Raw genomic sequence first — 25824 nt, 5'->3', positions numbered from 1 at the left:
ATTTCTGCTGTGTGCATGAAAGTCTGAAAATCATTATATTCAAATTATGTGAATCTGTCTTTTTTAATTTTTGGACTTTTTGTATTATCATTGAAAAACATACATGTTGCATTCTGGATCTTGATCTTTTTGATGATAATTTGTGGTGCCCATGAAGGCAAAAACATAAAAAAAACCAAACATAATTATCATTATCATCATCTTGAGCAATCTCATCTGTCATCACACAACAATGTTGTGAGAGCAAAAGCCACTGAAAGACTGGGAGAATCACTGGCCAGTTTAGTCCAGATAAATCAGTGTGTCTAGTGTAGATAGATAAACCAGTGTCAGGTGGTGGTTTAAAAGGCTGAGGACAACAAATGCAGTGATTGAGGTACTGATCGATTGAGCGACCTCTATGTCACTGCATTTTGCCTACGTAGCAGATTGTCCCTGTGGAGAACAGAGGGCAGCGTAATAAATAGTAATAACAGGAGTGAGATTTCTGCTGGATCCTCTCATTGATGAATCTGCAGGGGGAACTGATGCTTCACCACTGTCATTTGTTCCTTGATTGATTCTTTTTGTCCTTCAACATGGAACGCAGCTCAACAGGAAGCTTTTAGACCCTGGTCCATGTTCAGAACTTTTTACAAACACATTCTTGATTTAAAGGGGGAAAAAAACATATTACAACATTTATTAATTTTGGAGAGGATGGAGATGCATCCTACTGGATACAGTACAACTAGAAACATCCATGCTGTTACATAACATTACAGCATGGCATGCAAACTATACCCAGCTAGCCAGCCAGACAGGTAAACCCTCCGTGTATAGGAGAGTACGGGATGCTAACAGATGGCTGTTCAGTGTAACATGTCAGTGTCTGTCAGGGTGCTGCAAACAGATTAAATGAGGACAGACTCTGGGTTAAAAGTGTTTCTTCTTTCTGTGCTGCACAATGATAAAGCTGCACTGGATGTCTGAGATAGACACACAAACACACACATATGCACTCACTCTGATTAAATTTATAAAGGCCCGAGAGGAAATTTTCAAAGCTGCACTCCACAGCCTGAAGAAAAAAATGATTGGGGATTAAGTGATAGATTGGGAAGCATAAAAAAGAGAGAGAGCAGAGGGATGTAAATGAGAGAAGGACACAGACAAATATAGAGAGAATGAAAGAGAGACAGACATTAGGGAAAAGAAGAGGTCCTATGGGGAAAAGAGGTCCTCATGAAAGTGAGAAGGAAGGAAGCGGGACGCACGTTGCCGAAACTGCTCCCCCTTTAGTTTTTTTTTTCGTCCTGCAGTGCTCTGTAATTCGTCTCTAAAAATATCAGGCAAGAGGAGGAGGAGGAGCATAAACAAACACAAGGGGAGGAGAGGATAGAAGGAGGGATGGTGGAAAAGTGCACAGAGAGCACACACACACACACACACACACACACACACACACACTGTAGCAAAACAGGTTAAGAGAAAAAGTGTAGAATGAGGCCACCTGGATGTGGATGTGTTTGTCCATGTGAGATAACCAAGGAAGAGGAAAATAAGCGAGGAAGACAGCGAGAACGAAAGTCGGGGAGAGACACAGGCAGCATGTGCCTGCTCTTTTCCAGGCGGCCACGTGAGCGCCTCCCCTCAGCTGCTCCGCTCACACTGAGCCCGCCAGAGGGGAGCTGAGCAGGGTCGTCACAGTCATGGTGGAAAAAAAAAAAAAAATCATGCTAGTCCACACTGGCTGCACTGGATGTACACACTCTGGTCACAGCTTAGTGGTGTATTGATCTCGCCCTCATTACATGCTGGTATATTTTCTGGAGATTTGAGTAACCATATAGAAATGCACAGGTGAAGATGGACAGATAAACACAAAAATATTTGTTTGCACAAACATTTGACAGTCCATTCAGCCTTGCCAAGAGAATATGTAGTCTTGGAACGACATGTCAGTGCAGCCCTAATCCAGAGAAATACCAGAGAATGGTCACAGACATCTCGCCCCTGACTGGGTTGTGCTTTTCATACATGATGGCCTTAAAGCTACAGAAAAAAACCCATTTAGGTTACATTATATGTGTTTAGCCTTACCAGGCGAGCTTGAAGCCTTTCATTAGTACAGCGATGAGTGTCTGACGTCCATAGCGTGATGTGGGCACTGGGCTGCCCGTTCACACCGCTGCATGCTGACTGACAGCCGGCCAAACCCTCACCTCCCATGCACAGAGCGGGAGAGATGCACGGAGGGAAGAAGGGAGGAGTGGATGATGCAGAGACAGATGGATGGTTGGGGACCAAAGTCCGGAAAGGATGATCCTCGGCTTTGCCCACCTGTCTGCTACATTCCGTCGCTTGTATCGAGGTGCCGCAGTGCTGAGCACTTGTGCCAGAAAATCACACCTCCCTGGGGTTCTTCAGTTTTCCCAAAAGAGAAGGAGGTGACCTGCACCGCAATATTCGCAGCACAAACTACAGCATGCAGCAGAAGGTGACGGACTAGGAATTGCAAATATATGACAACATGGCTGGTAACTGGTCCTTTCTAACTCGGTGTCTTGCCTATCAAGCTCTGTCAAACACCGTCCATGAAAGCCTCCGTTTGCTCGCTCAAACTCTCTCTGTCTCTCCCTCAGCCGTCTCCGCTGCGGATGAAAGCTGCACTTGCTGTGCTCACAGTGAGCAGGCGCAGGATTTCTGCCCTCCTCCTCCTCCTCCCTCCCTCCCTCTCACAACCCCCCCCCCTGTTCTCTCTGTCCTCTTCCCTAGATGGCTCTCTTTCTCTATTTCTCTCCATGATAAGCCTAGCTGGCCCCGATTGGAAGACTAGAGCAGGATGCTCGCCTCTGGCCATAACATCCTCTGTGCAACGACCCCCACCCCCACCTCCAACCCTCGTGCTATGTATGAGAAGGGTATTAAGTGGGGGGGGGGGGACCTGCTGCAATTCTTCCCTCTCGTATTGGACTCCAGCCTTGATCAGTGTCAGCAGCTCACCCTGTTAATCTCTTAATGAATTGAGTGTACTGGGGTACTCCCTGTGTTTATAGCTGTGTGCTGTGGGTGTGTTTTGCATACATGGTGAATTAGTGTGCTCAATTCTTTTGAATTTCATTTTGAGTTTGAATGCATCCTTTTGTAAATCAGCACAGCAGACTTTGGATTTCTCTACATGCTGGATCTCTAATAACAGTGATACTCTGTATCTCAAGAGTTCGGAGGGTGGTGTCCTTTTTCTGCCTTTCCAAACCCCAAGAACAGAGGTGTAGGGAATGGATTCAAATGTGTTTATCTGCTCTTTCATGAGTTGCAATATCCAGGGTCAATTACATTCCTTTCCTTTACTTCTGTGTGTAATTGAAAATCTATTGCTTCAAAAATTGCCATTCATTTCAAGTGGTAAATTTGCCACTGTCAACACTGTAAACTGCATTATGTGCTGCGTAAGAATGGAAAGCGTGACAGGTGTAGCAACAGTAAGCAAGTGGAGTCAGGCCTCTTTTATCTGTGATTTCACAAGATCAACCATTTCAAATAACTTTTAATAATAATGATAATAATAATAATAACAATAACAAGAATCTGAATCAACTGCCAACTGTAGAGGCGGTTGCTTAATCTCTTTCCTTGACCACGTCAGGTCACAGAGGTCAGAGGGTAACCGACCACTTAAAAGGAGGCTGTCATCAAAAACAATGGCCGACAGGCACTGGGTCAGGGTTCCAGCACATTCTTCCCATTTAATCTTCTTAAAGCACTGCACGCAAATTACACTTCATTAGCGGTGGCTAATACTACGGCTAATACAAACCACCCAATGTCAGAGGACCTGAGATTGTGGTTGGCAAGGCCAGGCCAGGCTCACACATTCACTCATCATCTAGATGATTTCATCTCATGTATTTAACTGACTGATTTATTTCATTTAGTTTAACTGTTTGCTGCTCATTGATTCCGTTAATTGATGCTCTTTTGCTGTTTGACTTTACGTGTTTTATGATGGCAATATAAAGGAAAGCACTAAGTAATCAGTTCTGGTGTAGCACAATGTAAAGTTGTTGTTATTATTGTTATGGAGCTTTGCCTGCTGAGTCACTGAGTTTCATTCACTCACTTTGCCTTTTCAGATGCAGATGGTGCCAGGAAAAAAAAAAAAAAAAGAGAGAGAGAGAGAGAGAGAGAGAGAGAGAAAGCATGACTGACTGGTAGAGAGACGGCAAGCAACTAAAAATGATAATGGAAAGCAGATAATGCAGTTGGAGTTGAACTCTTGGTTTGGGAGGATATATGTCCCTATCAGAGACAGTGGGACCTACATCAAATTCAGTTTTAGTCAGTAAACAGTTCTCAGATGACAGCTAACTTTGGTGAGGTGTACAGTGGCATGCTCTTATGACATTATCTGCATTACATCATAGTTCCAACTCTACAGTTTTCCCCAAAAGTATAATTTTATTATTGGAATTGGTCCATTATTCCAACAACCTATGTTTGTGATGCAATATGTGTGTGTGTGTGTGTGTGTGTGTGTGTTATATATTTATCATATTTGTGCATGAGTACTTTGGGTTGAAGAGGACACCATAAAACAATCTAAGTAGCAATCGATAGCTGGCAGCAGACTGCAGACTCTTAAAAAACACCTCAGACCATACTTTGATTAGTTTTATGATGAAATATTCGCACAGGGATGAGGGTCTTTCATCTCTGCGCCATAGGGCAGGAAACAACTGACAGGAGGACACACTCTTTCTCTATTGTTAGCCAGCATTGTCTCTCCCCCCATGGGCTATACTGCGAATGCAGTAGGACTGCAGGGAGACAAAAGTGAGGAGAGGAAAAGAGGCAAAGATATGAAAGTGCTGTAATCCGCTCCCAGGGTGAAGCAGTGAGTGCTGTAACCTGAGCTTCAGTCAAGCAAGAGGACAGTAAGTCATCTCACACAGAGTCCATCTGGTGGTGCCCACCTAGTTATGGCTTACTAAAATTTTCACAGAAAAAAAAGCAGCCATCTTAATAATGTTAGGATAAATGACGTTAGACGTGACTGGAAACATGCAGGAAGGCCATAGAGTTCAGGCAGTAAGATGTCACCCTGACAGCTGACAATTTCACTTTGTAATGGATACGCAGAACATCTTGACCCAGCTTCACCAACTAATGTGACTGATACATCAAGGAGCATGCATGGTTAATTTCTGTCAATATTACTTTGTAAAAAGAATGATCAAAGCATCCAGGGTGTGTGTCGTTGGGACATTGTATTTTTTTCTGCATCCCAAAAACCGGACACCGCACATGTACCTTTTGTGCTATGGCAGTAAACAGTAAAAAATTAGATATGTTATACCTAAATGCAACATGCCAACAAACCTGGCCTGATATATATATTGACAGATATCAGTCATTGTTATAAGTCAGTAAATTTTGTGTGATGGTGTCTCTTATCAGTGCTCTGTCCAGCCTCAGCAGCTAACAGAGTAGTGCTGAATGGACAGCTCCTCTAGAGGAGAGTCAGTGAGCTGTTCCCTCTCACTAACGCCACCTGCTGACCAGACCAAAGCTGAGTGCTGCTATGGTAAAATTATTGTTTATGATCAAATAATACAAAAAGTGTTCCCACTGGCATCAGGCAAAAAAAAAAATGCTTTACTCTCACTTGAAAGTAAAATGCTTTACACTCTGTTTTCTTGAATACATGCTAAGAGAAACATGATTCTCTGGGTTGCTTTGTTTTAAAGTTTGCTTGAATTTTTTTTTTTATACAAAGAACAGATGTTCGAGCTCACTACTATGCCTTGACAAATATCAGTCATTGTTATAAGTCAGTAAAACAGCAGTCATGTGATTTCTGCATCATTTTCTTTTTTTAGCACTCCTTGAACCTTAATCTGGCCCAGAGATTTTTCATTTATTTCTGAGAATAGCATTGGCAGATAATCTGGATTAATCCCTCTACACTGCTTTGTGGGATTGGATGCCTTGGCGAGCTCTACTCTCCCATTCTGCCTGGTGGGCGTTCCTTATACTCTGTAACACAGAGTGGATTATGCTCGTACTGTTTTCCTTCAACATGGATAAACCTCCATAGATTGATCTCCACTCTATCTGATCATAGAGGGAAATGGGTGATCATGTGACTGGCTACACTGTTTGTTTATTGACGAGCTGACCGTGCCAGATAATCCGTGTTCTTATTGCCACAGTGGGGAGACAGAGAGCAGCAATGCATTAACAGGCTGCACACAGGCATATATACAGTGTGCACAAATGTGTGCATAGCATAAAAAAGGTGCAAAAGTGAAAGAAAAAAGAAATAAGAAAGAGATTCATTTACCTAAATTTAATCAAATAGGTAAATTAAGAATTGCAATTACCTTACGGGGTGCACATGTTATTTGATGTTTTTGAATCAGAAGACAGGCAGTAGTAGTACAAAATTACATGCCTGATTAACAGAGTGACAGGCAACAGATAAACCAGGAAACATCTAAAATGGAATAAACCTAAAATGATGCAAACATGGGGCAGCAATGCACAACAGAGACCAGCTCAGTAGGAGGCCTGAGTAAATTTAATATTATGCAGAAAACACACCGGCTGCAGACATCCCACTGCGCACAGGCAGAACAGACACTAAACAGACAGCCAACATTGACTAAAACATAAAAGCAGCGCAGGGAAGGAGGGAGAAACAGAGAGCCAGGCAGTGATGATGAATGACATCATATGTTTGATGGCAGAAAGGAGCAACAGATATCATGTTCAATAACAGGTCCACCCAAAAAGTGATACAGTGGAATACAGATGGCCTGTGCTCCTGTCACGTGTGCCATGAATAAAAGAACAAAGTACAGCACGTGCTGACATTAAAGCGCTCATTTAAAAAAGTCTTCCATTTCCTGTTTCTGCTGCAGCGAGCAGGATGAAAATAGACCGAGGTTTCTTTTTCAACAACCCTCTAACACAAACACACACACATTCCCATAATTACTAAACAAAGCAGAGTGAGCGGGAAGACAAGAGAGGAAGAGAGAGATGGTGGAGAGTGGAGTTAACCTAAACAATTGGTTTAGGCATGGAAGTAAAGCCAGTGAGCACCAGAGGAGTGTACAGTAACAACCACTTTCTTTCTGAATAAGTAGTAGTTTTGTAATTATGATCCACCTCTTTATTTACCCAGGAATGCTTAGAAAATTTGAGCGCAAAATAAAAACTGTCTCATACTGTAACATTTTAATAGTTCAAAGCTTATTGAAATTTATCTAGGTAGAATAGTGTTTACACACTGTGATTTGCAGTTTCAATATAGATGAATCAGAATATAAATATTCAGTTATTGTTAATATTAGTTATGATAAAACCCATTAAAAGACTGCTTGACAGTTCTCCACTGTCATATTTAAAGATATGTAAAGGGTTGGACTATTATGACATGTTGACATCTGCACCAGTACTGACCCTATTAGGCAGGTTGGGTCGACCAGGTGTGACGAATCCACCAATCCCTACTAAAAACTGTTTCTTAGTCATTGCCATTATGAAAATTCATTGATTCCACCTTGCTCACTTGTGCATAATACCTTTATTTATCAATAAAAAACCACCATTCCCACTGAAATCGTGACTTATATTGCAATAGCAATATCTGTCATAATAATCACATTATGATTGATGACATGATTTTTTTTTTTTTTATCATTCAGCCCTATTTATACTGTACTTTACCTTTAACGTTAAAAGAGTTCCACTGCTACACTAAAGATTCATTGACTAGCAGTAGCTGTGTGGCAGCTAGAGGGCAACTGTTAAGAGTCTGTCATTGTCTTTTAAAGAGATAATTAAAGGGTAAGAAAAGTTTACTTGCCACCAGGAACAGTTTTAGTGTCATTCATTAGTGAAAATACAAAGTTCTACACTACTACTCTATTTGAATTGGTGTTATCAGTACATGAAAAATTCTGATTTATCAGAAGAAATTATTTCTTGATCCATATCAATAAACCAATAACCAGCACATCTCTATTGGCTACCTGCAAAAAGGCAGAGGACGTCTTTGCGTATTTCAAGCCTAAACTGGAGCTGAGGCTCTTACGCTGTGCATCTATGACTCATCACATCCATGACACCGAGCTCCTCAAACACACAGCCGCTCTGTTCAGAGGGAAAAAAATGATGTCATGACACGGAAAGATCAGGTTATGCTGATCACTCCAGACCTAGTCCACATGCAGTAGTGTGTGGTATACATTTAAGCTGCTTCTGTGTCACCGCACTGCTGACGCTGCGGTCTGGGGTCAGAAATGTCAAAGAGCTGCTGCAAGGGAGAGTTGATATTTACATTTTTAAAGATTCCTTTAGTCATATTTCTTTTACAATTACAGTTCACGAAACAATTAGAAATGTTGTAGAACACAAGTGGAACCATTTCACTCTATGTTTATGTGGTCCAAATGTTTTGTTAGGACAGTTTATTGGGAGAAGTGTTTTATAGCTATGTGCACATTATTATGCTGCATAAATGGAGGACAATGATAATATGACACACATAATATTAATAATAATAATTTTTATAAGACAATAATATTTTAGTCATTAGCTATTGTTGCAAAAACATTTCCAAAGACACAAACACCTATTCCTTATTGTTCCTAATTACATAACTACATGATGCCAGCTCAGTCGTCACACAATTATGAAATAGCTCCACATGACCTCATCATCAGTGAGCGTGAGATACTGTGGCGTGGAAGCCAACATGGTCAGATGTGCTGTCGCTCAGGGGGTTGTTCACTGTTAGTAACACTCATGCAAATGTCTGCGGGTGAAAGAATAACCCCATCTGTGTCCTCATGCTCTATCCTCAGAGGAACCTTTGTTTAACCTTTATTTAAGCAGGCAAGCTTATTAAAAATACAGCTGCTGCATGGACAACACTGACTAAAAGGTGTCCATGTTCAGTCCGTATTAGCATTTGAGCTTTTCTCCTCAGCGGTGTCTTTTAGTGGCACTGACTTGCACACACTTGCGTGCTCTGAAGCAAAGGCTTGAAGGTGGAGTGAGGAAAGCTATTTTTATATTAAAGGACTCTGGCTGTAGAGCAGTGATGGGAGAAGGGATTGGGTGTAGGGATATTGACTGACCCCTCCCAGACAACCCTTCCATCTAGTCAGTCAGGGCTGTTGCCACAGAGACGACCCTGCCATCATCGAAGCCGGGAGCGGTCCAGCCTGCTGCTTCAGGGCCACATGTGGACCTTGCCTGCTGTTTTCAGCCAAACATACAGATGCAGCCAGGGAAACACAATGCTACACTAACACTCACACTCACACACACACACACACACACACACACACACACACACACACACACACACACACACACACACCCTGACTTCACATTTGCTTACCAGTGGTTGCTATGCCATTACCACGCACAAGGCCTTCAAGGACGGCTCTTGAGTTATTTTGAGCCTCACAAATGATCCACGTCACTCATGGTGACAAAGCAACAATCACTCAGCGAGGCCTCAGACTTTCAAACACCTAAACTTTGCATTGATGAAATCTGCAAAGCTAATGTCATGAATCACAAAGAGGACCCACTGCCTTTTCTACACTGTGGATGAAAACCTCAAACATTGGATTACATCAACAAGGTTGAATATTACAGAGGAGATTGTCCTCTAGTGTCCTCAGACAACAAACCTCACCTCTGTCTTAGGCCAGTAACTAAACTTCTGTGGGATTAATTGCTTGATTGATTGATTCCCTTCAGTAGGATTTAGAAGGGTGCATTGAACCTCTGAGCAGGACACTGCTCAGCACTCACCAAAGCTGCCAAAGTGCCTTAGAGCCAGAGTGCCTTTATATTATAGATTCCCCGGAGGAAGTGAAGGCATCTTTCCATCCTAAAATCACTCATGTCATATCATGTCTGTCAGCACCCCAGACAAGAGCACTACAGCCAAGCAGATATGAAAACGTGATATGTCTAAATTACTGTTCTTAATGTGTTTTTATTATTCACCATATTTCCATGATGCACCCCATACTTGTCAACCCCACTCTCAAAACTCAAGTTTATATGAATTACTAAATCACTAAAAGATAAACTAAATGTGAATGAATTAAGTTGAAAAATAAAGATACACTGTCCTTACTGCTACCAGACTGTCTACTCACCATGTGCAATAATTAACACACACCATCTGTACAATATCTGCTGCTATTTTTATTATATTTAATAAAACAAATATAAAATACAATTTAAATACATCTAAGTATCCATATTATATTATTATATATTATTTATTCTTTTTTAAAGTATTTGATATTGACATTTTGCAGTTTCTTTTCTTTTTACTGGCCACTTTGCTGCAGTAATAACGCTGCAAATTTCCCCACTGTGGGACTAATAAAGGACTCTTATCTTATCTTAGTCCAACCTGCCTGTTACTGTGCAGTCACAGCATAAACCAGACTTAGTTCACACTTCCTAGTACTGTATGATGTAGCTACAAAATTACGCTATCTAAATTATTGATATCCATTAAATTATATTTGTGTACTAGGGCCGACACATTGCCAATACACAAATACACACATAACGGTGTCTAGAAATGCATGTGCTGTAAATGAGATGTCACTAATCTGTATTTTACAGTGTGGATGGGAATAAAATGGAATATGAGGGAAGATCCTGACAACTACAGTGTACAGGTGTAGTGATTGGCATGTACAGAATCAGTAATAGCTTTTAGAAACTGGACAACAAAATGATATATTCTTCATTTGAACAGCTCCTCCAGCAATTTACTGTCGCAGTCCCATAAACTCACAGGAGACAAATTTAAATAGTAAAAGGTAAAAATCAATGCAGCAGAGGCCAAGATGTCCTGAGTTTTTGTCCCTATATGTGTCAAGCTCTAGGAACACTGCCACAGTTTTTTGTAATAAATGCATAGTCTCCAGGCAGATCGCAACATCATGAGGGGTTATTTTCTGTTACTTTCTATTTTCTTGTCAAAGCTCCTCCAGAGCCACAGAAAGGTTCACACAACTGTTTTCAGAGGATGAGTAGATGAGTAAAGTCACACTTTTTCACCTCACATCACAACAGAGAGTTTGACCAGTTTCTCTACAGTCTTCTCCTCGCAGCAAAGCCATTTAAGCAGCAAAGCGCTTAGATTCTAGACAACATTTTGGTCATATTGGAGCCAAAATGACTGTAGTGTCACATAACCTGTGGTGCTCCTGCAGAGGACAACGCTGACAGTGCTTCAGTAAATGATGCTGCAGCACTTTTGTTCCTAGATCTCATACATAGTGAAATCTGAGGACCAGAAAGAAGTGGAGAGGAGTTCGGTGCACTAGTGGGGATCTGAATGCAGTCAGCCCTACTGGAACAGCTCCCTCTCTTGGCGTGTCTGAGTACGGCATTCTCAGATGTGATGAATCACTTGCAGGCTTTTTTTTTTTTTTTACAAGAATTGACATGTGGTCTATGGGGAGTATAAGCAGAGTATGAAGAATGGTATAATGCGTCACAACCTATTATTTATCTATGCTTTAATGACATGAACCACATCTAAGCTTTCAAATAATATCACTGCTCATGTGTGGAGTGTCTTTTGATGGATGAGTTATATCCTACCTTTGAGGTTTCCATATCAGTTTCTTCCACTTCTTTTGCTTGGCCTATCAGTGAAGGTAGAGAAGAGTAAATGAGAGGTTTTGGTAAAAACTCTTCTTTATTTGTCATGAAGTGACTGTCCTCATGACAGTTGATGCTTACTAAAATGCATTAGTATTGACGCCTCATGTCTGCTACAGTTTCAGGACACTCCTAAATTAAAAAAACAAGAGAAACAAAGTCATAATGGACTGTCCTATTTGTTATAATCTATTATCTCTGGTCTTCACAAAAAGTCAAAGCCCTTTATTTTGTGTTGTCTTTAGTTGGTTTTTTAAGAGAGAGCACAGTTTTCTTTCAGACTTTCAGTCATCTCTGTAAGGTTATCTATTGAGCACTCCAGTTCAAATGACAAGCCCTAACATGGTTGTAAATGTGTTCTGACATTTGCTGTTTGTTTTATTCCAATCCGGACAATTTAAAATAATTTTGTGGCCAACATTTCACACAAAATTACAATTGCACATGCATTTGTGTGTACATGTATAAAGTAAAGCATTGGGTAATTGGGATTGCAGAGCGCAGTCCTTTCACTATAGTCACTGCTGCCGCCAGTGACTCAATACAGAGCGCCCACATGTACCATGAATCACTGTGATCACAGGCCCTCAACCACTCCTCCATCTATTCAATCAATTCATTTTTGCTGTGGCACCTGATAATACATTTGCCTCTCCAGTCAGAGCAATTTCTTCCCACTCTTTTACCCCTGACTGAGCTTCCCAGCACTTATTGAGATGTTTCTTTTTGGCTGTGCAGCAACTCCTATAGATCTCATGCCTGTCAGATGGATAATCAAGTTTAATATTTTCTCACTAAGAGAGAGAAACTGATTAGCTGATGTATTTCCTGTTGAGACTAAAGGACATTTAGCTAATGCTACTGCGTGTTGCTGCTTGACAGAGGCAAAATAAATGCACCGTGTCTTCATCATTCACAGTGAGAAGATAAAAGTGGATGTGCAACACTGACCCTGGACGCTTCGCTCCATCGCAAATGTAGGATGCAGAGGAACAGAGAGAGAGCCCTAAGTAAGAATAATCCCCGGCCCCTTTGCGAGCAGCTACAGGGGAAATCAATCATGTCTGTGACGAAGGCAGGCAATTCAGAAGAGAGATTAAAGATTACACCACTTGATTTATGAAACCTGAAAACACACCCCCCCATTAAAGATGGATGTGTTTAAGTAAGGCAAGCTAGGACAGAGAATCGAAGAAGAGTATTGAATCCGACTGTTGTTTGGAGTTTAGTAGTCTCAATAGCTCTGGAGAGCTAAACCTCTAGATGGACCTGTAGTTGTGTTAGTAATTTTTACAGATGGACAGATGGATCTCCACCTACAACATATTTTAAGGTTTATCCTTGTGGATATGCATCTGGATAAGAGTGCTTATTTGCAGAGATAAAAAAAAACAAACAAAAAAACACATTAAATGTTGGCCGGGCGGGGAGTAGATAGAGACATTTAGCGTGATCAGCGGGATTGATTTGCTGATGAACATATGTGAATTACCCTGTGAGTCACCAGAGGCCCTGTGATTAGTCAGCATGAATGCAGACACATGGCCCACTCGGATGGATACAGTATGGGCTGTAGGGGGATGTAAAAAACCCAGATATACATTTTGGCTGGTTCAGGCTTCCGTAGCTCTACAGTGCCTGCCTCCTCATCCTTACCCAAATACTGTAACTGCCCCAGTTTACTGTATTGAGTGGTACAATGGATTGAATGAAACACAGATTCATTATCTCACATCATCTCAAATTCCCCCGTGAAACCAATACTCCACAAATAAGACTGTATGTTAACTGGGCTTTGGACAAATGACAAATGGATTGGTTTCAATTTCAGCTCCAAATGTGGACAGAATCGGGCAGAGCCGTCTCTAAAAAATGATCACTGAAAGACAACGGCAGGCCTATATTTAGTTTTCATGGCATATGTGCATGGCATTCTTCTTTGTGCAACTGCACAGTGAGGCAGATGTCTACCCAGCATGAAAACAAGACCTTTCACAAAAACAGCAAGTGGGTGTGTCAATGACAGACAGATTGTCTACAGAGAAGGGTACTTAATGAATCACCTTCAGTGTGGGATGTCAACAGCTGGCCCCCCCAAAAAAACAGGCTGTGATATAACAAGTACTACACTACTTCAATGAGGCATTAGCTCAAATCTTAGCAATAGCTTCATATTTGTTTTTTTTTGATTGAAATTGGATCAGGTACAAGCTTAAAAGGAAACATTAGGAGACATTTTCAGTCAATCCCTGATCTAATGACCACAATCTGGAGAAGGGATGAGCAGTATAGAAAAACAATCATTATTTATCCCAATATGTTGCATTTTGCAGATATTGGTATTTGTTAACATTTTTCAGCTCTGACAAATTCCAGTAAATCATATTTGATTTTATTTCAGCTTAATCTTTCACAATAAAAGTGTTAAATAATTAATATTACATCTATAGTGTACCTATATTATTATTTTAACATCACAGAGACAAATGTTTATGCCAAAAGTTAATAGCATTATGTTTTGCATTTTCATAAAACTCTACACAGACGTATTTTATTTGTTCTAGCAGCAAATCTGGTAAAATTTTAGTCCAAATCTAAAGGAGTTATTTATACATTTTTTGTTGTAGCAGAGACATTGCAATATTCTTGATGAACAGTGACAACATGAAGACCTTTCTAAAATGACAGCATACTCAATAACAGCAGCTGGCAATCTGGAAGCATGTCAATATCAATAATATCAATATTATCATATATATTGTCGTAATGGCCGCCTCTCTTTTGCAGCTTTGTCAATGGTGTGTGTTCTGATGTTTAATAACAATCCTATATTGCAGACAGAATATTTAATAGTCATTAAGGAGAACTATTTAGTGAATTTAATGAACTGCGTTGGTAACAAAAAAACAAAACAAAAAAAACATTACACAAACATATGAATGGCACAAGATGTTTGTATCATCATATAAAAGGTGTGGAGCAGGAGGCCCATTTTAAAGAACACGGACTCTTTAAACGCTTGCTTTTTTCCACTTAAGCAAATTAAGTATTTTCTCTTTGTCTCATAATCAAAATAATGAATCAAAGTGTATTTGAGCTACTAGCCCTTCTTTTGCTCTTTAATGCCTTTCCTTCGTAATTCATTTAAGGACTAAAGAGATAGTTATGTGAGGGTAACGCACTATTACCTGCTGGAAGTATTTATCACAGAGAGCGCACCTAAAGCAGCTGCAGGACTGCCCTGTATCCCCATCGACAGACACAGTAAATCTAACAAAATTGCTCTTAATGGAACTGGGGAGCAGAGATCACAGTGGAGATTTAGCAGGCCCACAAGCCAGCTGGAAAAGCCCTTCTACACGAATGTATGTGTGTATTGCAGAAATACTGACATACAGTCCTTTATTCTGCCCCCCCCCCCCCCCCCCCCCGCATTCATCAGGTTTAGGTAAATGCATGTGCATATCAATCATTTTGACTCATTCTTCTATTTGAATGAATTGCTGACAAAAAGTTATTTTAACTAGCCTGAAACAAATATGGAGCCCCGCCCCATCTAGAAGAACAAAAATATGGAACACCTAATGCAGTCACAGAGGTGTATTGCAGCTTTATTTTACTGAGTGGCAGCACACTATGACTGTAAAATGTATTAAACAGCTAAACATGTCATGCGCGTTTTAAATTACTTTTAAATCGTAAAAGGTCTGTCTCAATCGTTAAATGCTAAATTCCTTAAAGCAAGTTAATTGAAAAATACTAATGTAATTGACATTTAAAAACCTGCTGTGGACAGGGAGAGAGAGCGAGAGAGAGAGAGAGAGAGGGAGGGAGAGAGAGAGAGAGAGAGAGAGAGAGAGAGCAAGAGAGCAGATGCTATTTCTCAGCAAAGGTCAAACAGAAAAGGGTACAGCTGCAGAACAATACCCGGGTCGTCTACGTCATCTGATGTGGAGAGTAGAAACTACATTAGCACTTAATTCAGTAGATAATCATATGATGATTATCAGGCAGCCGGTAGTCTAGTATGTAATGGATTATAGTGGCACACATTTTAGTGGTAAATGTAAAAATATCCAGGATGGAGTTTGTTAGAACAGGTTATATTAAATAGAGAACAATATTTGAGTTGAATTTTAACTACAAGCCTGTATTTAAATCTTTGGAACCTAGCCGGTTTCAAAAATAACTATACGCTATGGATGACATCAGTTATGTTTCATATTTATTTCATGCACGTCATCCTATCTGCATGTTGGCTAATTTGCCGTCCGGTCAAACTCAAGACTACAAGATAAGGATGTACCGCAGGTAAGGAAAAGTAACAGAAATCAGACCTGACCTTATGTTTGTGCATGGTGAACAGGCAGACACCATCCTGGCCTCTCTCCTGGCTCTCATGGCCTCTCTTCAATCACTGTCCCGCTGTTTCGTTGTCAGATTGTCACTTGTCCAGCATGGTTTGTCATCATCGCCAAGTCTTATAAAATCCCTCTTGTCCACCTCTCTCACACAGCACATCCAAAATCAGTCGGAAGAAAAACAATGTCACCAGCTCAGACACGGAAAGTTGCAAAGAGAGGTGATACAGACAACAGTTGCTAATCTATGATGCCTGCTCAGAAGCCACAGGATGTCCAGGCTGACCAGATGCCACAATCCTGATACGAATACATCTAAGCCCACAATTCCTCACAGCTGTTGCTAACCCACCATCTTTCCTCCCTGCATTTTAAAAACACAGCGAGTGTCAGTTTTCTGTCCAGGAGGTTCGCAGCCTCGTTTCCTATCGTATCACCTCAAATCTGCTTCGCTGAGCCATGCATGAGCAGTTGTACGAGGGAGGATGGGTCAAAGATGTGAGCCCTCTCATTGGCTGGTTAGCCATGGTGTGTGTGTGGGAAGGTCCGTTTGGTAGGCTCACTGAGAACGGCTATGCTCGATAAGGGTGGTCCTTCACCTCCTTTCCTGCTCTCTCTGCTTTATCAGCCTCCCTTCCCTTCCCTTGCGGTGCTCTCCGTCACTTTCTCCATCTCTCCTCCTCCTCCTCCTCCTCCTCCTCCTCCTCCTCTCTCTGCCTCGCTGTCTGCGCTACAAGCTGCAGGCATGCATCCGCGGTGCTCGACCAAAGCATCACGACGTCTTTGTGAGGAGCCGCATTAGTGACACGGTGGCTGCACGCACACAAATGCACACACGAATATGGGGAAGGGCTGGCAGCTACGTCATGAAGTCATCCTATCTTGCAGACATAACACCCCGGCAAAGTCCATGACCCAAATTCACCAAGCAACACACATGCATCACTGTCATCTTCATCATCACAACCATTTGGATGTTCTGATATTATTGTGTGAACCACAGGAGTCATTAGAAAGATTATCCTGAGATACCACTAACAAATGTAGAATAAGATCAGACAGAAAACTACAATGCTGCAGATGAAACCATGCAAGGCTAATAAAGAGAAACTGTAACCTATTCTGCCATAGAACAAAGCACCAAAGCCACTTCAACCAATATAACAAAAAAAAGATAAAATAAAAAAATAAAAAACAAATACAGACAGAAAAATACATTATTTTAAGGAATGTATGAAGTGTCTGTATTTGGGAATGGCAAACTGTTCATCATGTGGCTCATTACTGACCTTTTATAAATACTAATAAAAAATGTTGTCAGCACAAAGTGAATAATGCATGAAATATACTAAATTAGAACAATTATGAGGTAAAGTTATGTATTTGAATTGATTATGGTGTATGTTCAAAAATGTTCTCAATGAAATATCATTCCCTCACAACAAGTTATCTGTTGTCTAATGTATAATTGACTGCAGTGACTTCTCCCTTCCTGGTCTGAAAGTCATCCGGAACAAGAAACTGGGATCTCGTCTATTTTCTGAGTATCGTTTACCCAATACTTCGGATCCATGCTTTTTCTGGGGCTAAGGAAAGAGTGAGATCAGATTATGCTGACCTCCATCACTGGAAGCTAATGTCTCACACCACAGACGATGATCGATAATCCAGCAACTGAGACGGCGCAAGAGCAATGCGGACGTTAGAGCGAAGACAGAAAAGGCAGAAAGTACAATGTTGGACTGTTGAGGAGAATCTCAGCAGCAGAATGGAGTGTATTCTAATAGTCATTATAAAGGCCGAGATCAGTCACTGTCCCGTTATTCAACTCAACAGCCTCTTATTCTGTCAGCGGGAGAATACACCAGAGCTTCTCTCCGCCTTCCAGACACACTGACAGCAACTGACTCGATCTCCTCTTTACAACATGCAAAGTACAGAGTTTCCAAATGCACTTGCATCCTGCCCACTTTATCCAGCCAGAGGGCTTTTTGCATGCATTATTTACAGCTGGCTTTATAAAAAAAAACTATGTATTGATCTTGTGAAGTTCGTGTGATTCAAGATCACTTAGGAAATACCTGCAGTGGGGTTACAAAGGATACAGAAACAAAACAGGAGATGTGCTTTGGTAAAGGCAAGACAGGGGATGATGTAATATTCATTCAATATTTCATGCAATATCAATACTGTAATATGAGACTAGATGTCATGTATGATTATAGTTACTGTATAATACAGATCTAAATGTCCTTAAACATCTCTAAATAAGTACCTCCAGCAGCTTGGCCATTGTATAAACAACTCTTATTTGCTAAAATACTAAAACTAATGTGTTTTTTGTGTCGGTTTTTTTTCTTGTGGTCGACTGTATGAGGCTGACTTTGGTCTTCCTATTCATGCATATATCTTCTCATTTCAATGAAAAAAAACCTTGCTAAATGATAGATTATAAACTGCCCTGATCCCAAAAAAAGAAGCAGTTCCTCATTCTGACTGATTTATTATCAGACTGGTTAAAAAAACATTAGCAAGTGCACTATTCTTTATGTGTGACTAATGAAGCCAATCCTTTAAAACTTATAAAACTCAAGAAGTTACAGTTTATACCGACAAACTAAAGTAAAGTCAGCGAAGTGCAAGAGCAGCTGAATCTTAATTTAATAATAATCCCTGCATTAGCACTCATGATTTATGCTTGCATGCAAACGGTAACGAAACAAAGGAACATCACTTGGTCTAACGGCTGACTTTCTGTCACATATCACACTCAGCATTAGAAAACACACTCATTCTGCAACAGAAACAACACTGTCTTGCACCAGACCAAAATTTACACCCACTGTGACAAAATTATTACAGAGCAAAAACCTTTTATCCAAGTAATAAGGCGATAGAAAGAGACCCAACAATTAGTTTTTACAGCTTATTGTCGATCATTTCTAAATGATGGGTGACCTCACCTGGATAATTGTTCACTGAAAACACACACTGGGCTCAATAAACCATGTCTTGGTTGTGTGTTGGAGTATAGAGACTCCTAGTGGTTCAAACTTGGTTCATCCCGCTCCTCACCCAACTTGCATGACTAACCACTCAAAGCACAACAAACCAGAGACACACACATACCAGAATGCACACACCAAAAACACACCAGAATAACAGTGTCTCACTCAGCTCAGAAAATGTGCCAGACAAACAGCACATCTCCCACCTGACCACTGAGCAGAGAACACAGCATGCACACACAGCACACACACACGCACGCACGCACGCACGCACGCACGCACGCACGCACGCACGCACGCACGCACGCACGCACGCACACACAGCACACACAAGCAAACACACAGACACAAACGCCAAAACACAAGGAGCTTTCATGGTTATGGCTTCATAGCAGGCCGTGAATATCAATTTTCACAGCTGAAATTCAATAAGGAACACTACAGTAGAGGGGAAATGCAACCATCCCACTCGCGTACACATAAAGTAGAAAAATACAAACCCACATGTGCTAAATGAAGATATCAGTATGTAAATTAACCCTAAACAAAACAAATACGGAAATCCCTTATCCCTTAGTCCTATTATAAATTCTATAGCATACTGTGCTGGTCATTAAGGCAGAGGTGTCAATAAATACAACCAGAATAGTTACAGAGTTACATAGAGTTCAAACTCAGAGACTATTCAGATATGAATTATGCAACATGGACGTAAACCTAGCATCAGGAAGATGTCCTGAGGGTTTTGGAAATTAAAAATCTGAAATGTAATATTAAACCAATGCAATACAACATACATTCTCCTCCGTCAAGTTAAGCATGGAGGACCTGCTATTCATTAAATCCCCTGGTCCACTTCTCACGTGGTGCACCGCAGACTACAAACATCATTACCTATCACTCACCTTTTCAGCCTGTGCCTCGAACCACTTTGCTTCAGGACTGGCACAGTGTCTCTTGTGACAGCAAAGCCTTCACACCCTGAAGAACACAGTGTCTGGGCCCACAGTGTGTGTCCACGCTGCTGACCTGCCACTGGCCGGCTAGCTAAAAGACTAAAAGCTCCACAATGGTTTCCAACTCACAAAGCCCTGTTTGTGTCTGATGTTGATGTTGTCCAATAAAAGCAAACAATGGCATTCCATGGCTTGCAACTGTATTCACTGCTGGCCTCTCCAAATGTAAAGCGCATTCAGACACCTTGGTTGGCGGACAAAGCCGCGAATCTGTGTCACATGCAGGGTGGGTGGGCCGGGGCAAGTGGGGTGACAGCGAGGCCTGTCCCGCTGTATCTGTGCTCCGTGAGCCCACCAACATACGATGCATGCTCACACTTCTGTAGGTAAAGGAAGAGTTTGCATAATACTCATAGTGCAGACTTACCTGATTTTGTCGGCTGCACTGTCAGACCTGCACAGAAGAAGAGAGGAGCGAGAATTCAGTCATGGGGCGCTGCCTCCACTGCCAGTCATTTCTGTTTTGTTTAAATTTGGTGTGGTCGTTTTCACTGCATCAAATACTACTAAAAGCTGTAATGGGTAACGTTAAACCTACAATTTGCCATTTATACAAAGCATATAAATTAATAATAACTGGTCTATAACACATTATAACACTATGATGTAGTTGTAGGCAGATAAAACATTTTTTTGTGTTTATCACTGTTTTGTAAACAACTGTTATTCCTCATTCATAAATCTTCCTATGAAGCATCCATTACAGGTGTATATATAGTTAATAACTTAGCTTTAATTATATATTGAGTACAAACAGTTTAAATCCACCAGTGAATGAATGTACATATCATTACATGTGAATAGACGTATGTTAAATTGTTAATTAATGAATTCATTAGATGTTATAATCTAGTTACAGATTCTTAATAGGAGGAATTATGTAATTATTCATTAATAATTATGCATTACATATGTTAATAAACACTTTAAAATGTCCTTATATGTCCTTACAGCTGTACTGTAGTGTTTTATACGGTTATGTGTTTATACCTGCTGACATACCTGGTAAATGTGGAGGTTGCAGTAAAGTGTGACATGCCGTTAATAGGCAGCCTGGTACGAAATTGTGCAGTTTCATTATGGTTACATAAATATATACTCTATGCTATAAATTGACCCAGTGATGGCTTGTCTCTCAGAGTGTAATCCCGATTCACAACTCACAATCATGTGCTGCGTCATCTTCACTGATGAGTCATGTTACACTGACTTGGCAAAGTCACGTTGTGATATTACATAACACTCTGCAGTTATAGCGGAGGATGCAAATGAAAGAAAATGGCAGCAAATGAGAAAACTTGCCCTCATTTCTCCCCCTGAACCACAACGGATGCCCAGATAATCTGGCAGAGGCAGATAAAAAAAAAAAAAAAATCACAGCTACAGGCACATATTAGCCGACAGCCTGCTGTCACTTCCCCCCGAAAATGCAGCTGCACACAGCACACTGACCAAACTGCAGCTCACAAGGCAAACAGACAGATGCAGTGAGAGCAAGACAAGACTGACGGACATGGAGACGACGAGACACGCAGAGTTTTGGGGGATGCAGCAGTGCATCCTCCAGGCAGAAATGCAGCTGGTTTTTTTACCTGCAGAGGAGACATGACATTCCGTGCCCTCTAAAGCCGGCTACAGAACGCTGCTCTCCCTGCAGCTGCTGCAGAAGCGCCTCACTAGCTATCACCAGCACAGCAAAGAGAAGAGCAGCGAGAAATCCCATAGGTTTGACAGGTACTGTTCCTAATTCGAGCGAGTGGAGGCACTGAGGGAGAAGAGTGCGCGGGAGGCAGAGCCAGAGAGAGGAACATGCAGGACAGACAGAAAGAGTATAGGTGTAGTGAAAGATACACAGAGCTGAAGGCAAAGACAGCTCAGTGGGTGGTTATTATGAACCTAGACAAAGAGGATTCTTGCACATTTTCTGTTTCCGAATTTCTATCATCAGAACCGTCAAGTATCACATTTGGTTTTACTATCAATTTCTGTTTAATGAAAAAATCAGCAACAGCTTTTTCTCTGTGCAGCCAGCAACTATTGAAATGTTTGCATCATCAAATAATTGAAATTAGCCAAAAACCCTTTGTCTAATCTTGTATTTTGCCTCATGCTCTTTTTAAGAAGTCTTTAGTTATCTGATATGACTTTAAATGCCCCTGGTAGTTCTGAAGACCTATAAATTGTCAATTTGACTTTCTTTGCCAACAGCTGAAACATATTTAATTTGGCTCAGACTTTGTCCAACAATCTGTTTAAATGTTTGGTGATCAAAAGACTTTTTGAAAAGACTATTTTTTTCCAAAATCACTGCATTGCATTCATGTGTTGGTGGTAAAATCTGACATCTGACATTACTGACTACCATCTTGTTGGAAATCAAAAACAAACTGACAATAAACATAGACAACACTGGAGACTGTATCACTTCTTTCTTCCTACTTTTTACAGCAGTCTGAAAATGAGGCTGCAGTACAAGCCAGAAGACACACACCTGCGTCAGTGCGGTACTTGTCAGTGATTTGCTATTCACGCTGTGTTTAATAATAGTATTTCAGCCCGAAAAGACAGTAAGACATGAAATGTTCAGTAGTGCAGGTAGTTCTACTTTCCTGTTACATCCTGTTCCTAATCTCCTTGGAAAGCAACAGATTGCTCACTTGAATTTGTGACTGGCTGCACTGATTTACTTCAGGTATAAAGTATGAAGTATGAAACCGCACGATCCAGGCCGGCAGGCACACCAACACACACGCTTAAACAGACACGTACGCACACCTACACACCAGATTCAGTAACTGATTTAATGTCCAGGTCTGTCACTGGTGCTCCTGTGACAGCTGCAGCATATTCCAGGGTGATAAAGAGCTAATGATACTGCCCGTCTCTCAACTCACGCACAATAATCATCGCAGGGGTAATTACATATGGCCACTTTTAGATGAAGAAAAGAAAAGAAAAGAAATGAGAACTATGCTCATTAATGTCACATCAGAAACAATATGTGGCTTTTATACATTTGTTGATGCTTCAAGTGTCCCATGTAAATCAATTTTGTCAATTTGTCTGCAGGCTTGAATTTTTTATTTTGACAAAAAAAAAAAAAAAAGCCACAATGAAGAACACAAAAACAGATCATGCAGTACAACAATGCCTCTGTCTATGGCGCCAGTATGGGGAGGAAGTGCCCTCTAGTGGGGGATGCGTGCAAGGACTGAACAGATGTGACTAAAAACTATGGAATACATTGACATTTTGGGTTGATTATTCTTCCCAGCAGCATGAATCTACATGTGACCTGGTTCAATAGGTACTGCAGCCATATCAAACACACTGTCTCCTATATCCTTCCTGGATTAAACTCTCTGACTTTGATTTAAGTAACATGTTTCATTAAGCCACACTTTGATTTGGGATGGGTTGCAAGCAGAAAAGGAATGGAGGCACATACAAAGATTGCTCACCTCTCCTCTCGGATTAATGGAGTCAAGAAGCGAGTGTTGTCGTCTTCATGGCTGCTCTGCTGGCTGCTCTGCTGGCTGCTCTGCTGACTGCTGCATGGGACACAGGAGAGAGGTCAGGGTTGTCAATCATTACAGTGTCCTTCTACTAAAATGCAATGTGAATGTGATGATATACTGCATAAACACTTTTTTATGTGTTATGTAAGGAATGAGCCTGTTGTGAATTATTGAACCAGGGTTATTCACTCATTTCAACTCATTTGAACAAGAGAAATGTGAAAAAGTGAAAACATAAGTAGAACAACAAGTAGAACATAAATAGACCTTATTATACAAACTCTATGGTGCATGTTTTAATTTATTTTCAACTCCTTTAGGGTAAAATGCAAAAATGTTTGTTTCTAATAATGTTTCTGTCATAAATTTGCTGCTGCTGGGCCTAACATCAGCTCTCCAAGCTCCTGTAAATTAAGCATCAAATATATACAATAACAAATATGGTCAGATATATATGGCAACTTCATCCATTCGGTTAGTGGTAGAAGTTCCTGTCCTGTGCATGCGCAAATGCGATATCAACACTAGAGGGGGCTATATGACATAGGCTATGCAACAGATAAGGCTCCTGATGATTAAAGATGCAGATGCAGATGTGTAAATGAGTATATACAGAGGGAACCATTAATGCATAAAATGACATGAATAGTTGAACATCTAGAAATCTTTTGAAGAGATTTCTGACTGTTGCTACTATTCAAAGAATAAATCAGAGAATTGATATTTCTTATCTACTTGACTTACTTTCCTATTTAATTGTCAAAAGAGTAAACTGTATGTTACACATACTGTATGAATGATATCACAGGGTCACAGCTATCTTTTCTCCTCTCTCTCTCTCTCTGTCTCTCTGTTTGTTTTCACAATGGATGACTTCCCTATTTTTCAACCCTGCTTCGCATCCATACTTTGACATTTAAGAATAAAGCCTTTCTGTTGGGAAAGGTCTTCATTAATTCACTCTCAGCAGGGTGTCCTGATCTGTTTCCTACAGCAGCTATGGGCTGTACGAGGCCTGAGGGGGATGCTGGCACAGATGAAAAATGCAGATTTTGGGAGGATGAGATTATTTTGGTACACTCTACATGCACTCTGAAAATAGTTTCAATAAAAAAGTTTAATACTTATTTCTGAAATCTGTCTATTCAGTTATAGAAAAGAACGGAAGATACTATTATAAGCAATTCCCAGTCACTTGTGTGGAGTACAAAATCAACTAAATAATGCTTCACCGCCTTTAGGGAATTTTTTTTCATTTCAGACAATATAAGTTTAAAATTGAGTCTAAGACGAAGCAGAGTCCGTATTGAAGTAAACACAAGGAAATATAGCTGAGTTAAAATCAAAAACCTGTATGTTTTCATGAAAAACAACAGCATGCAGTGCTATTTGTACATTTCACCAGATGTAATGGATAGATATAAAACTGATATGCTGACAGTTTAAAAAGCTAAGGTAACCTTGCATTATAATGCTGCTACAACAGAATCAACATTTTTTGTGGAATATCAGTTCCACTGCCTCATGGTTTGCTCATTCTCTGTCTGCTGCAGGTGCAGTGTGTCTGCAAGCTGTTCTCTCAGAGGGAAGACATGTGCTGCAAAAGCAGTTAGGTTTGTTCGTGTTATGCAAGTGTTTATACTTGTATCCCTGGCCTTTAGAGCATGTTCATATGAAGTCACAAGAACCGAAAGTTGACATGGCGTGGGCCCTCACTGAATTATTCAGTACTCATACACAATTGATGGAATATGTGCTTTGAACATGATAGCAAGGAGGGGTAACAAAATAAATATCAATTTTAAGACAGTGTTAAAATGAGTTCACAGCAATTGTCAGCATCACACAGATGCCTTTTTCATTTATTTCATGACTAACATAAAAGTGAAATTGCTGGAAAAATTTGAACACAACACCTTATTTAAGAACTGTTTATCCACTTATTAAAATTTCTTCAAATACATGACAGTAACACATCCCATTTCTTGTTTTTCCTATGTTGCTTTGGGAGAAATTGTGTGTCTGAAATATTTAAATGCTTGAACGAGGTGGAAGCAGTGAAGCCTGGTGAAAGATACTGCACCACTTCCTCGAAATAGCCCTGCTCTTATCAGGCTGCAAAACAGCAGATTCCACTGTGTCTGCGATCCTCCACTGTTCCCAGACAATCTCACACACACACACACACACACACACACACACACACACACACACACAC

General features: G+C 40.6%; 1 protein-coding gene across 5 annotated transcripts in view; it reads right to left on the bottom strand.

The window, feature by feature from the left end:
• Positions 1 to 25824, bottom strand: part of gramd1bb (GRAM domain containing 1Bb) — a 68227-nt gene that overhangs the window by 37166 nt on the left and 5237 nt on the right. Inside the window, exons 2-3 of one of the 5 annotated variants that reach the window (XM_087172681.1) lie at positions 23550 to 23639; positions 20456 to 20482 (exon numbers count right to left, since the gene is read on the bottom strand). In XM_087172681.1, coding sequence (XP_087028807.1) covers positions 20456 to 20482; positions 23550 to 23639 — 117 coding nt within the window. Of the gene's footprint in view, positions 1 to 2082; positions 2599 to 11643; positions 11688 to 16045; positions 16578 to 20455; positions 20483 to 23549; positions 23640 to 25824 lie in introns of those variants that run through there. The other 4 variants (XM_087172677.1, XM_087172678.1, XM_087172680.1 and 1 more) reach the window with 4 other exon arrangements.

Source organism: Seriola lalandi, unplaced genomic scaffold (assembly GCF_002814215.2).
Source record: "Seriola lalandi dorsalis isolate HSWRI2012SDOR001 ecotype SW California unplaced genomic scaffold, Sedor1 jcf7180002053582, whole genome shotgun sequence".
NCBI lineage: Eukaryota > Metazoa > Chordata > Actinopteri > Carangiformes > Carangidae > Seriola > Seriola lalandi.
Note: the sequence above shows the minus strand (reverse complement) of the source record. Positions and strands in the feature narration are given on the sequence as shown.